Raw genomic sequence first — 14,697 nt, forward strand, 5'->3', positions numbered from 1 at the left:
AAACTGAAATGGATAAGGATGTCAGGTCAGAGTGCAGCTATTACGTTCTCTGATAATGTCCGAAGACTTCACCTGTAACCCTGCGGGGAGAGCACGGGAGGTGGGAGGCAACGTGAGCTCTCGGCCAGTAGTGGCTGAGGTTTGTTTTGCAGCAAGTCAAAGAATATCATGGAAAGCTGACAAATTGAGGAGGAGAGCTATTTTTAACAGTGTAGAAGTAAAAAAAAAAAAAAAGGAAAGAAAGGAACAGTGGGTAGTTGCTATTTGCAAAGATGTAGAAAACCTAAGAGAATCAATAAAAAAAAAAATACTACAGACAGGTTTTGGCACAGCAGTGGGGTTAATGTTAGTGTAAAACGTCGATCATCACAGAAACACAGAGCAACCTGTTATAAGCCTTATAGATAATCCTATTTACAGTAGCAACAGAAAGATTAAATATCTAGGAATAGGGGTGTCCAGGTGGCTCACTTGGTTGAGCGACTCTTGATTTCGGCTCAGATCGTGATCTCAGGATCTTAAGATCAAGCTCCATGTTGGGCACCACACTCAGCAGGGAGCCTCCTTGAGATTCTCTCCCTCTCCCTCTGCCTCCCTTCAACATTTCTTAAAAAAAAAAAAAAAAAAAACTAGGGACACCTGGTGGCTCAGTTTGTTGAGTGTGTGCTTCTCTTTCTCGCTCTCAATGAGTAAGTTAAAAATCTTTTTAAAAATCTAGGAATAGGGGATCCCTGGGTGGCTCAGCGGTTTGGCGCCTGCCTTAGGCCCAGGGCGCAATCCTGGAGTCCCAGGATTGAGTCCCGCATCCGGCTCCTGGCATAGAGCCTGCTTCTCCCTCCTTTGTCTGCCTCTCTCTCTCTCTCTCTCTCTCTCTCTCTCTGTCTATCATGAATAAATAAATAAAATCTTAAAAAAAAATCTAGGAATAGTGATCCCTGGGTGGCTCAGCGGTTTAGCACCTGCCTTCAACCCAAGGCATGATCGTGGAGTCCCAGGATCAAGTCCTATATACATCGGGCTCCCTGCATGGAGCCTGCTTCTCCCTCTGCCTATGTCTCTGCCTCTCTCTCTCTCTGTCTCTCATGAATAAAATCTTTTTAAAAAAATCTAGGAATAAACATACTGGCAACAGTCAATACCCACTGGAGGGTAAGTTCGAAACCCCCAAAGGCAGAACAGAGAGGCGCACCACGGTTTTGGAGAGGAAAATTTTATATCACAAAGTCGTCATTATGCCCTGAGTTAATTTATCACCTTAACATCATCCCAGTAAATATACCTCCGTCTCCTTCATGGTTTCCAAATTTCACATGACACCATAAGCAAGAGGAGCCAGGGAAATGCTGAGCAAGAAGAAAAGGGAAGGCTATGACCCCACCAGTGCCACCATAGGTCCCACGCAGGTAGGAACGGATGAAGAGACACAGAAGACGACCACATGTGCACGTGATAACTTACTATACCATTAAAGGGGCTCCTTGAACCAGCGAAAAGTGGAACAATGGAATTTCCAATAAATGAAATTGGAACAAACGAGACGTAGCCATACGGAATAAAAGCAATCTCTACTTCACACCATGTCCACCAGGGCAAATTCCAAATGGGTCAAAATTTAAATGTAAACAGCAGAGCAGCCCAGGTGGCTCAACGGTTTAGCGCTGCCTTCAGCCCAGGGCCTGATTCTGGAGACCCCGGATCGAGTCCCACATCGGGCTCCCTGCATGGAGCCTGCTTCTCTCTCTGCCTGTGTCTCTGCCTCTGTCTCTCTGTGTCTATGAATAAATAAATAAAATCTTTAAAAAAAAAAAGAAAATATATAAATGGATAGTCAAGACATTAGTGACTTGCTTTATAACCTGAGTCTGTAGAGCTAAGGTTCAAAAATCGAAACACTGAGAAAGAGAAAAATGATAAATTCTCCTACACAGAAGTTCTTTTTTTAGTCTCCATGGCCAAAAAAAAGCATAATTCCCAGCTCCTTACGTGGGGGTGGTGCACGGCCAGTTGATGAGGACAGTGTGGACTGGATGGGGAAAGAGGGATTTTGCCATGGAGGCGTCTGACCCGCTGGCGCCCCCGCCAGGTATCATCAGTGTGATGAGTCACCTTGATAACACGCACCCCCGGAGATGGAGACGCGGGCTGGGAAGGGCACGTCACCTCTGTGGTCTTCCTCCTGCAAGCCCATGATCCGGTCTAACCACGAGAGCCATCAGATCGCGGCAGAGGGGCATCCCACAGAGCACCTGACCAGCCCAAGCTCAAAACTGTCAAGGTCACCACCACCAAGGAGAGCCTGCGAGTCTGGCACAGCCCCTGGGAGCTAAGGAGACACAGCACCTAGGTGCAGGGTGGGGTCCTGGGACAGAGAACAGACAGTAGGTAAAAACTAAGGAAACCCGAAAGAGAGAAGCCGGCCCCATGAGTAGGTGCTCAGCAAACACTTTTTGCCTGAATGGATGAATGAATGAATGAACGTGCACAGCGGTGTTAACACTTCTCTGTTTCCTTCCCTCAGAAAATCGCCTTCATGGTAGCTCTAGGCCTGGTCACCACGGAACACTTGGAAGGTAAGGACGCGCGCGGTGGCAGGCTTGGGGTGGTGGCCACGGGGTGGTGGCCGGGGGAGGGCAGTGCCCACGAGTGATCCGCCTTCTGGGGCGTCTGTCCCAAATGCCAGAGGCTGTCAGCAAAACACCAAGAAAGCCGTCCTGCTCTCTCTCCCTGGCTTTGTGGCTGTCCGCACCAAGCCCACCATGGCACTTCCTGGGCTCAGCGGAGGCACCGCGGGGGTCCCCTGCTCCCCTGTGGCACAGGGCACAGTGAAGGTGGGGGGGGGGGGGGGATGCTGGAGCGACGGCCCAGCCCTGCCACTTGCTAACCACTCAGGCTTGGGCCCTCCCAGTCACATCAGAAAGTCTGCGATTGAGTCCCCATCATGCTCTTAGAGCTGGGTGACCTCGGGCAAGCTCCCTCCACCCTGAACCTCGGTCTCCTCTTCCGCCACACGAGGAGAGAACGACACCTTGAAACTTAGCAGCGTTGCCATGAGCGCCAGGACAAGAAAGCTCTGCTGATACGCTCGTGACTGTCATGACGATTTTTACAAATCATCCTCCTTGTAAAAATTCTACCCCCGCCTGTGAAACCCTCGACATTTATTTATGCGGACCCTGTCTGCCTCCACGGAGGCTCTGGGGTGCCTTACGTGGAACACGAACGAGGCGGCAAGGATCTGGAAGGAGAAATTAGGTCCAGAAGACAAGTTAGGAAAAAAAGTCAAAACAGCTGCACCAGGGAAACCGGTCACAGGTTCCACCCGGCAGGCAAAGCTGAAAGAAGGCAGAGGGGGGACCGTTCCTTAGAGGCTACCTTAGCGGCAGGTGTACCTGGTCCTCGCAGGTGCGCGGAGCCAGCCAGCAGCCCACGGGAGACGGGCCAGGCGGGATGATGGCACACGGGGAAGCCCGTGGCGAGAGTGGGTCCCCGCCACCCTCCGGCCCGCAGCCAGCACCTCTGTCTGCCTCGGAGTGAGCGATTCGGGGGCCGCTCAGGGGCGGGGATGCTGGGCAGGAGGGGACAGGGACAGCCGGGCCTCGCAGAGGAAGAGCTCGGGGTTCCCCGGACAGGGTGGAACCGGTAACTGCCGTGTCCGGGCCTTTCCAGAAATCCAGAGCAAACGCCAAGAGCGGAAGAGAAGAAGCACAGCCAATCCTGCCTACAGCGGCCTCCTGGAGACCGAGGTGAGGGGCCCGTGGGTCTGCACCCGTGAGGGGCCCGTGGGTCTGCACCCGGGCGGGGAGGTTCCCCCGGGCTGGCCCCCCCACCTGCCCCACCTGCCCCGGGGAGTGGAGTTCAGGGCGTGATGGCAAATAACATCGGGGAACGGACACGAGAGACCCGCACGTCCTTGGGTTCCCCACTCAGGCTGCAGGGGGGAGCGTGGCTCGCGTGCGGGGTGCGGCCAGCTTCCAGAAGCGTCGCCCCAATGATCAGGCCTGGCGCCTGTCACAGACGCTGGGGAGCAACCCCAGAATCGTCCCCCAGCACGGAAGCAGTTTCTTTTTAGGGCCGTGAGGTCCGATGCGTGGGGCAGCTCTCTGCAGCCGAGCCGTGTCCCCAGGGGCCTGCAGGAGGCTCAGGGGGCTGCTGCCCTCACCTTCCCTGGCGGTGACCACTCTGCGCCATTGTCCCGAGTCCGTGGCTCATGAACTCTGCGGGGACAGAGGGATCTCGCCTGGCGCGGTGATCACCCGGGTTCGGGGAGCCCCCACCCCCCATGCCAGCCGCCCCCTCCCTCTGCTTTATAGCTTCCCCAGCAGAGAACACGTCCCAAGTGTCCATCCCAATACCCGAGACCTTCCTACTCGGTTTCCTGGGCGCGCCTGGTCCCCGAGATGGGTGTCCCCAGCACCGTGGCCCTTCTGTAAGAATGTCACCGACAGGGCCTGGTGCCCTCTGCGTGCTCGCTGCTGAAACCACCCGGCGCTCTGGGCGCAGAGCCACACCCTGGGGTCCGAAGCCCAGGGCCGGGCCCGGATGATCTGATGCACGAGTCCAGAGTCCGCCCACGGCCGTGACCCTTCACCCTGGACACGACATAGGCCCCAGAGCGGCCCGGCCGCCCCGAGAGAGGCGGGCGTAGTCAGTCATCCGTCTTTCCGCCCCAGCACAGCCATGCCCAGCTGTGGTCTGACAGGCTGGGCTGTGCCTCAAGCCCCCTTTTAGAATGTACCAGAAACCTGATCTGGGGTCTCTGACGCATCCTTCCTGAGGGAGGCGGATGTACCCACGGGGTAGGGGGCAGCGGTGGATCCCAAGCCTCCCTCGGGGGAGGCTGGGTGCTGACTCCTCGCCGCCCCCCTACCCTGCGTCCCCTGGGTGGGGCCTGTCCCGGGGGCACCTTGGGCAGGAGCCGTGTGGCCAAGGAGGGCTCCACGTGACATGGCTTTGTTTTGCTTCCGGTCCCCTGCAGAGGAAACGGCTGGCATCCAACTATCTCAACACCCCCCTGTTCCTCACAGCGAGAGGTAAGCGCCACGGGGCCGTGGCTTCTGCGGCCAGGGCTGCTCCGGGGCCCGGGGCAGGGTCGGCCTGGGTGGCCCTCTGCTCCCGGCCTGCGTGCGGCTGGCCTGGCCCGGCCACGGTGGGACGGAGTTGCTCTCTGGGGGACGGTGCCTCCCAGCCCCCGCGGCCTCCTTTGCCCCGACATCTCCTCTGGGGAGGATGCTCCGTGTGGCAGGTGTCAGAGCCGGGGCTCAGAGCTGGGACAGCGACACGAGGGCTGAACGTGACAGCACGATGTCACCTGCCCAGCATTTCCGTCCTTCCCATTGGGCGGTGTAACCCGCGGACAGCTCTGACCCAGTGACGGCAAGGAAGACCGTTTGCTTTGTGCCATCATTGTTTTGAGTGGTTTGGCGTCACTTACTGGAACTGGGTTACAGACAAAACAAACAAAAACCACAGTCGAGAAGAAGTTTCTCTGAGAAATCCTAGAATGATGCCCCCTCTGGGCAGCTCCCTGCCGTGCCACGGTGGGTCCTGGCCATGACCAGGGCAGAGATCCCTCCTCCCATGATGCCCCTGGTGAGAACAGGGTGTCCGGGGGCCTATGATGCTCCCATCTTGCTCCTGGTGAGAACAGGGTGTCCCGGGGCCTGTGATGCTCCCGTGATGCCCCGGGTGGGAACAGAGTGTCCTGGAGCCTGTGATGCTCCTGTGATGCCCCGGGTGGGAACAGGATGTCCCGGGGCCAGTAATGCTCCCGTGATGCCCCAGGTGGGAACAGGGTGTCCTGGAGCCTGTGATGCTCCCGTGATGTCCCAGGTGGGAACAGGGTGTCCCAGGGCCTGTGATGCTCCCATGATGCCCCTGGTGAGAACAGGGTGTCCGAGGGCCTGTGATGCTCCTGTGATGCCCCGGTGAGGACCAGGTATCCCGGGGCCTGTGATGCTCCCATCATGCCCCGGGTGGGAACCCCTGCCACACGGGGCCTCGTGGCCTCCACTCCTGGTTGGTGCTCCTCCAGCGCCCACTAACGTGTTCTCCGCCCTTCTTCCCCGTGCTAGCCAATGAGGACCCCTGCTGGAAGGTAGGTGCCCCCTCCCTGCACACCTGGGGGGCGGGGTGTGCTCTCCATGGTGCAGGTACGGGTGCTCCTGGCAGGGGCGGGGCGAGCAGAGGGCCTTCGGGCTCCGTGGCGCAGCCTGCCAGGCAGGGCCGGGCATCCCCACGGGGTCAAGCACGAGCTCTCTCCACACTCCTGGGGACGCAGGGACCCGGGAGCCAAGGCCCAGGAGGAGGCGCTGGCGGCCGAGCTCTGCTGTGGGAGCCCAGGCGGAGCTGGCTGTCTCAGGCCCTGTTGCCCACCTGGTGAGGGTCAGACCTAGTAATCCTCAGGGTCTCACCCCCCAGGATTGCATTTCTGGGATCCTATACGACGCCAGCCACCTCCTTCCCAGGACACGGGCTGGTCGTGACCTCAGTTGTTAGGATTTTGTGTATTTATTTGAGCAAGTGAGAGAGAGCGTGCAAGTGGGGGTGAGGGAGGCAGAGGCAGAGGGAGAAGCAGACCCTGTACTGAGCAGGGAGCCCGACATGGGGCTCGACCCCAGGACCCTGAGCTGGATGGAGGGAGACGCTTCACCGACTGAGCCCCCAGGCGCCTCGTGACCTCATTTTTCAAAAAAGTTTTGGATCTAATTCTAAAAGCACCTTCTAGCCCCCGCACGCCCATAATGGCCAGGCCCCCAAGCAGCAGCCGGGGTTGGGCATAAACTCCGGTTACACTGTGCTTTCTGCCACCAGAGCCGTGTAGTGTCACAGGTCGGTTTTGGTTGTCCCCACGCTCGCCCCCGGCCACCTGCATGCAAACCACCCAAGCCACACGGGCGCAGGACATGCCTTGAGCAGAGTCCCACTTCCGCAGACCCCAGTCCCAGAGGGTCATCGGCTTCGAGGCGGGAGTGCCCGATGCTGGTCGTGCTCCTGCCCCCAGCTCTCTGAGCGACCCTGGGCCAGTGGCTCACCCTCCCTGGGCTCTTGCACTGACATGGGAGGTGACCGCAGGTCTCTTAGGCCTCATCTCGGGCTGCGGCCCCCTCCGCCAGGGGTGGCTTGGGGTCCACTGTCCTTGTGGCCTGGGTCATTCCGGATGGGAACCCTCTGGCCCTTCACCACTCTGACGTCAGAGGACGCTGCTGACACGCGGGTAGAGGACAGACATCATGCACCTGGAGAAGGTGTTCTCGTGGGTGGTGGGAAACTGCTCAGACCTCGCAGGCTAGGGGGGCAAGGGGTTATGAGAGGCTCTTCTGTCTCCCAGTCAGGGCTGTCCACAGTGCAGCCGGCTGGCTGGAAAGGTAGTGAGCTCCCCGTCCCTGCAGGTGTGCAAGTAGGAACTGAGCAAACAAAGGGGTGGGTGACCGTACAAGGGATATTTGAGGTTCCTTTATCCTGTGGAAAGAGTCAGCTCCTCCTTGCCTGGATCCTTCACGGATTGTACTTCGTGTACCCTGCACTGTTCATCTTCCCAGCATCCTGTGGGGGCAGGTGTCATTAGCCCACATTGCAGCCGTGGCTTCAGAGGAGCGCAGTGACCCACTGGGGTGTTGGGAGATGCCCGGTTAGACCAAGGTGCCGTCAGGAGGACGGGAGAGGACCGTGACCCTGGGCCTCCCAAGGCCGTGTGTGCCTAAAGAGCGTGTGGAGGGAGGCTTTGGGGGCACGGGCCGGGGGCTCCGCTGGGATGTGGCCCCGTGGGGGCCCCGGGGGACCTGTTTCCTAGGACCTGTTTCCTAGGCCATCACCCACACCCCGTGTCCCAGTCTCAGCCGGGCCACACCCCGGCCCTGGTGAACATGGCCCAGGTGGTGCCCCTGAGTCCACCTGCCAGGCAGCTGCTCGTCCCCCCGGTTCCCGGGTTCATCCCTCCCCCTCCCAGAGCTGCTGAGAAACAGTGGGGCACGAGCAGGTCGGGGTGGCAACTGCCCGGGGGGGCCCCCGCTCCCTCCCGGCCCTGCCGACCCGCCTCCCGCCCTCCCTTCTCTTTCAGAGTGAGATCACCCACGATGAGCACTGCGCCGCGTGCAAGCGAGGGTCCGACCTGCAGCCCTGCGGCACCTGCCCGGGGGCATACCACCTGGGCTGCCTGGACCCGCCCCTCAAGACGGCGCCCAAGGGCGTGTGGCTGTGCCCCAAGTGCCAGCAGAAGGTAGGGGAGGCTGTGCTGCCAGGCAGTGGGCTCTCCCCCCCGCACCCTGACTCTCTCCCTGCCCCAGGGGACCCCCCACCCCCGGCACAGCTCGGGGGGCGGCCCAAACCTCATTTCAGAGGCTGGATGGTCTGCTGGGCTGGCCCAGGCACTGTAGGGTTTCAGCAGCGCCCCCCTTGTGGCCATCTAGACACAGCCAGCTGAGGCCCACGGGCCGTGACTGAGCAGACGTCCCTCTACAGCTCTGACCCACCGACCACCTCTGAACCCCAAAGGCCCCCTGGGGAGACCTGGACTAACATTGCAAACCGCAAAAACCGTGATGCCTGATGTGTTCCATCTCCCTGCCAACACACAAAACCGAGCCAGTTTGAGAAAACAGTAACCCTCCCTTCTGGTGATGATGCAGGGAGGCAGACGCTCTTCACGTTGTAGGATTTTATCAGGAGCCTTAGAAACCTGTGTACCTTGTCAACGCAGAATCTAGCTTTGGGGAATGTAGTCTCGAATAATCCAAATCCGGATAAAACTCTGTGTACGAAGAAGCCTCCCGTCCCTTATTTGTACAGGAACATATACAGCTACCTCGCAGCACTTAGGAGACCGCGAAATAAATTCCAGCGTGTGTACCGAGTGCGATATGTGGACATTGAAAACGATCTTGGCCAAGATTTTGTGATTCTTTGGGATTTGTTCTTTATATGGAACTAAGTTGTTTTTTTAAATGAAAACACCAGGCTTTATAGTGGTTGTATAGTTTAATTGTCGGCTCCCCAAGAAAAGCTGCAGGTTGAATAAAAAACACCAGGGGACATTCTTCCAAGTGTTAGACTCAGTTTGGGAAGTAGCAGTGTTTTTTTTTTTTTTTTTTTTTTTTTTTTTTTTGGTGAAAGATGTTTCACTATATAATGTATATGTATTACTCATAAAAATCATAGAGAAATCATCTTAATTTCAGAAAACACTGATTCTCGTGGGTTCGCATCCCGGGGACCTAGGGAGAGGATGGGTACAGTGGGCCGTATGTCACAGTCTCCTGTGGGAGCCACCAGCCCCTGTACTGTGACTGCCCCGGGGGGTCACAGCTCTTTGAGGGAAGATGGAACAAGATTCCCTTCCCCACTTTAGCACGATGGTGGGGCCTCCCTGGGCCCTCGGTTTGGCCCTGGCGTGCCTGGGGCTGCCCTCAGGTCCCCAGGACAAGGGAAGAAGACAGGCGGTCATTCATGTATGCACTCAGTCAAGAAGGAATGGACCCTCCTCCAACCAGCACTTTTTTGGGAGTCCTGGGTAGAAGCAGGTTCCTGCCCTCAGGGAGCTCTGTGAGGCAGCCCACGACGCAGGGGTGGCCCCATCCCATCACAGTTGAGGACCCTAGAGCTCAGAGAGCTTGGGCCTCCCCCTGGGGTTGCTCTGGCCTGCCTGCTTGTTCATCTCCCCATCCGCCCTCTAGGCCTTAAAGAAAGACGATGGTGTGCCCTGGACCGGGATGCTGGCCATTGTGCACTCGTACGTCACCCACAAGACGGGTAAGACAGCCTTGGGATGTGGAGAAGCACCTACTCCCTTCTCCCAACCCCAACCCCGTCCTCTGGACTCACTCTGGGCCTGTCTGAAGCTGCACCTAGCCAGAGCTCTGCAAAGAGGGACCCCGTGACTGGTCCTGTGTGCAGGGCAGGGGCTGTGGAGAATGTCATTTCCGGTCCCTTGTGTATGCAGCCAGGGCCACTGGCTTCTGCAGGAGGACATGGCCAGGATGGCCTGGAGGCGTAGACCTCGGGTTCTTTCTGCTTTTCCCAGTCACCCACGGGCCAGCCTTTTTGCTTACCTTGCTTGCTTACCTGGCCTTCTCTTTGCCAGTCAAGGAAGAGGAGAAGCAGAAGCTGCTACAGAGAGGCAGTGAACTACAGAGCGAGCACCAGCAGCTGGAGGAGCGGGACCGGAGCCTGGCCTCGGCCGTGAAGGTGCGCTGGGAGTGGGGGGCAGGAGGCTGGGGCACTCAGAGCCCCAAGATGTAGATCCAGAGCTTCACTGTCCTGTCACTGAGGCCCCAGGAGAAGACAGACTCACCAACATCACTCAGAGAGTCAGGAGGTGGAGAATGCAGCTCTGTGATCTATTCAAGAAATAGTTATCAAGCAACTGAGCACCTAGCTCTGCTCCTACTTAGCTCTTCGTCTTTGGCAAAGCCGTGTCTCTGAAACGCAGTTTCTTTTTGTGTAAAGTGAACATGATTTATCTTCTGTAGTGTGGTGGTGGTGGTGGTGGTGGTGGTGGTGGTGGTGGTACCTGTGGTGGTGGTGATGGTCATGATGGTGTGATGGTGGTGGTGGTGGTGGTGATGGTCATGGTCATGGTCATGATGGTGCTGGTGGTGCTGGTCATGATGGTGGCTGGTGGTGGTGGTGATGATGATGCCAGTGGTGATGGTCATGATGGTGTGATGATGGTGGTTATAATGCTGATGGTAATGGTGATGATGTTAGTGGCAGTGTTGGTGGTGATGGTGATGGTGGTTGTGATCATGATGGTGTGATGATGGTGGTTATAATGCTGATGGTAATGGTGATGATGTTAGTGGCAGTGTTGGTGGTGATGGTGATGATGGTGGTGATGATGGTGCTGGTGGTAATGATCATGATGGTGTGATGATGGTGGTGATAGTGGTGGTAATGATGGTGCCAGTGTTGATGGTCATGATGGTGTGATAGTAGTGGTGATGGTGGTGGTGATGTTGGTGATGATGGTATCGGTGATGGTGGTGATGGTAGTGATGATGGCCATGATGGTCATGATGGTGTGATGATAGTGGTGATGGTGATGGTGATGGTCATGATGAGGTGGTGATGGTGGTGGTGATGGTGATGGTGGTGAGGGTGGTGGTAATGGTGATGGTAAGGGCAATGCCGGGCTATAGTGAAACTCTTTAAACATACCATCTCACTTAATCCTCTGAATAACCCAAGAGAAGGCTCTGTGATTATTCCCGTCTCGGAGTAGGGATGGAGTCCCAGGGAGTTAAGTGATTTCCCTGAGCAGCAAGTGGCCTGCACTCCAGCGTGGGTCGCCGTCCCGACCACTTACATGCACTGCCACGATGTGTACAAAGCCAACCAAAAGACAGGAGCACGGCAGGCAGGAGAGCTGGCCCCCGGCTGTGGGTGAGCCAGAACTGGCTCCCGGCTTCCTCCAGCTGGAGGAGGAATGACCTGGTCAGTGAGGTAGCAGCATAGCCACGAGGAAGAATGTTCTGCACTCCTGCCCAGGCCTGCCATTTGTAGGCCTGATTTTTTTTTTTAATTTATTTATTATTCACGAGAGATACAGAGAGAGAGACAGAGGCAGAGGCAGGGGAGAAGCAGGCTCCATGCAGGGAGCCCGATGAAGGACTCGATCCGGAGACCACAGGCTCACGCCGAGCCGAAGGTAGACGCTCACCCACGGAGCCACCTGGGTGTCCCTGTAGGCCTGATTTCTACGAGGAAGAATGTTCCACGTTCCTGCCCAAGCCCTCTGTTTCTAGGCCTAATTTCTGAAACAAACTTCTGTGTGTCTGGCAGCAATTCCGTTTTTTGTGGCTGCCTGGTTTTTGTTAAGGCCCTCGGGCTGGTTCCTCTCAGGCCTCTGCCCAAAAGAGGGGAGGGGCATTGGGAGAGGGGGCTGAGAGGGTGGCAGCCCCAGGATGCCTGCACAGTGGGTTTCTGAGACACCCCCCCCCCCCGCCCCTGTCTCCTCCCGACAGAAATGCCTAGAGCTTAAGACGAGCCTGCTGGCCCGGCAGAGGGGCACCCAGTCATCCTTGGACCGCCTGCGGGCCCTCCTGAGACTGATCCAGGGCGAGCAGATGCTCCAGGTCACCATGACGACCACCAGCCCTGCCCCGCTGCTGGCCGGGCCCTGGACCAAACCCCCAGCAGCAGCCATGCACTCTGCCCTCCAGCATCCCCAGGGGCACAACTGACCCCGCGGGACCAGCTTCACACCCACGGAAGGTTCCTGGGACCCCGCTCACCAGACCTGAGGGTTCTGTCCGCCTTAATTCATAAACACTATGAATTTCAGACAAAAATAAAACCAGACCGAGAGAGACAGAGGAAAGGGAGAAGGAACTGGGCGGAAGTCCTAGAGCCAGGACGGGTGGGGATGGAGTCCTGCCCTCCACGTCTGGACGGGACGCCAGGAAGCCAGGTGGGCATGTGACGGACGGGCACACAGTCAGCCCCCCGGCTGTTGGGGGGCTGCCCGGGCCTCTGGCTCCCAGACACAGCTGTGTCCTCGGCCCCCTGCTGCCCCTGGGAGAGAGCAGGGCGGAGGCTGGGAGGGGAGCCGGGAACCCGAAGACCTAGCTGAGTAGTAGGGGTAGTTGGGACGAGCAGTGGGTAGCAAACTAGGTAGGACTCGGCGCCCCTCCCGCCCGGGGGCCCGGGGGCCCTGGGGCTCGAGGCAGGGGCGCTCCAGCGCCTTCCCGCAACACGGGCCCCGTCTGTCAGTATTATTAGCATTAAGAGTCACAGCTGTTGAACTTGAAAGAAACTGCGAGGCGGGTCCCTCAGGGGAGGGACCCAGCATCCACCTGCCAGGGCCTCCGCGTGCCCCCCGCCCCCGAGTCCTCGGAGCGCCCGCACCGCGCGCCTCCTTCCCTTGGCTCACATTCTGGACTCGCTTTGCCGCCGGTGTATTTTTCTCATGGAGTTTTTGGGGCAGGATGGAGCTGCGGGCCTGCAGGGGAGGCGTCTGGCAGGTTTTTCTATTCGGGGTTGAATCCTTCAACTTAACGACCGAAGCCTTTTCTTTTCTCCTTTCGAAGAGCCGCTAAAGTATTCCATTCCTCTTTTCTTGCCAGTACAGACACTATGCCAAAAAATAACTTTACATTTTTGTATGGCGTTTTTATTGTAAGATATTTAATGTGAAGGGGAGGGAGGGGGGACGCTTGCCGACTTCTTTTCCTGCTTCCAGTAGCCTCTGCTGCAAGGTACGAATGCGAAAACCCCTCCTGGGGGCCCTGCCACACTGGAGAGATCCAGAGGGTTCTTTCAGAAGGGGGGGGCGAGGGCGGGGAGGGAGAGGGGGCTGTGGCCTCGGGGTGGGGGGTGTTTGGCCTTCGGAGACTCGGGAGTCCCTGCTCTTGTGGTCTCCTCGAGCGAGTGAGAGCGGAGGGCGCACACGCATCATCGTAACAAGGGCTCCCGCGTCCCCGGGGTGGGATGTGTGCCACCAGCTCCTCCAGTCCCAAGGGGACATAGCACAACAGGACAAGCATCCGGAAGCCACCGGGCTCCCACCCCAGCCTATCACACGGTGCCGAATTGCATTAAACACACATGCGCGTGTGCATGCGCGGCCCCAGACACATGCACGCACGCGCACGCACGCAGACAGGTGCAGAGCAGGGAGGTTGGCCAGTATCCCGCAGACTGCCATGGTCCCTCCTGTCATCTTCTCGACTCCGGGAGAAACTGTGCTGTACGATACAGATCTATTTTAATACACTTACCACTGGGTTGAACAAGATTTTTATATTCTTTTATTGATGAACAAAGTGAACTGTGAGACACACGTCTTCTATATTGGTTACTCTAGATGCCGATTATGCATTACCGCGTGGCTTGCGATGTAAATGTCTTCAGGTTCCTTTTCGTTGGTTTGTTTTTCTTGGATGGACTCAATTAAATTAAAAAAAAAAAAATGTAAGGGGAGGCTATGAAAGGTTGGACCCGGGAGGGCTAGCTGCCGACGTGTCTTGAGACTTTAGTGTTTGGGACCAAGGAGGACCGTCCAGTGGATAGTGAGAATAGGAAAAAAAAAAAGTGTTTGTCTTAAATATGCCAATGTAGTTCCCTTCTGTACGATGTATTAAACTCGATTGATGATTTCAAAGACGCGTGGCTTGCCTTGCCTTCAGCAGAGAGGGCCTCCGGGAGTCCGCGGGGTGGGGAGGTGGGACTTGGGGGGGTGAGGTCCCGCCCCTCCCCTGGGAGGGAGGGAGGAGAGAGCTCTGGGGTGCCCTCCACTGCTCCCACCCTCTCACCCCCCCCACCCCGTCACCCCCCCCACCCCCCCACCCGCCAGCCCAAGGTGGCAGGTGCACCTGCTGCCAGCCCGTGGATGGTCCCCAGCAGCAGAAACCCACCAGGCTGGGCGCTGTGCGCTGTGGACACTGCTCCCTCACTCATTCCTGCTTGACAAGCACCTGCTTTTTTTTTTATTATTATTCTTTGTTTTTTTGCACACGAGGCCCTGCAACCACCCTGGGGCTTAGTCCTTGGCCTTTCAGGACAGCAGCCAAACTGGGGCGCCAGGCCCCCTGCATCCTGGCTCCAGGCGCTTCAGAGGCCTACACACGGCCCCGTCAGGTGGGGAGCCCGTCCTCTGGACACGCGGGTGTGGCCAAGGGGGGATCTGACGCTAGGGGCCAGCCCGCTGGAGCCCCGGGACACGGGAGGGGCGGGGCTGGGGTCCCTGACCGTCCTGGGCTGCTT

At 57.7% G+C, this 14,697-nt stretch overlaps 1 protein-coding gene across 3 annotated transcripts in view; it reads left to right on the forward strand.

Annotated features, from left to right (window-relative positions):
- PHF21B (PHD finger protein 21B) overlaps nt 1-14,095 on the forward strand; it is an 84,292-nt gene extending 70,197 nt beyond the window's left edge. For all 3 annotated transcript variants that reach the window (XM_025456732.3, XM_025456748.3, XM_025456738.3), the window contains 8 exons: nt 2,519-2,570; nt 3,667-3,743; nt 4,976-5,030; nt 6,072-6,094; nt 8,057-8,215; nt 9,669-9,744; nt 10,076-10,179; nt 11,958-14,095. In XM_025456732.3, the coding sequence (XP_025312517.1) occupies nt 2,519-2,570; nt 3,667-3,743; nt 4,976-5,030; nt 6,072-6,094; nt 8,057-8,215; nt 9,669-9,744; nt 10,076-10,179; nt 11,958-12,176 (765 nt within the window). In that variant the 3' untranslated portion in view covers nt 12,177-14,095. The remainder of the gene's footprint in view (nt 1-2,518; nt 2,571-3,666; nt 3,744-4,975; nt 5,031-6,071; nt 6,095-8,056; nt 8,216-9,668; nt 9,745-10,075; nt 10,180-11,957) is intronic.
- The last annotated feature ends 602 nt before the right edge of the window (nt 14,096-14,697 follow it).

Source organism: Canis lupus, chromosome 10 (assembly GCF_003254725.2).
Source record: "Canis lupus dingo isolate Sandy chromosome 10, ASM325472v2, whole genome shotgun sequence".
NCBI lineage: Eukaryota > Metazoa > Chordata > Mammalia > Carnivora > Canidae > Canis > Canis lupus.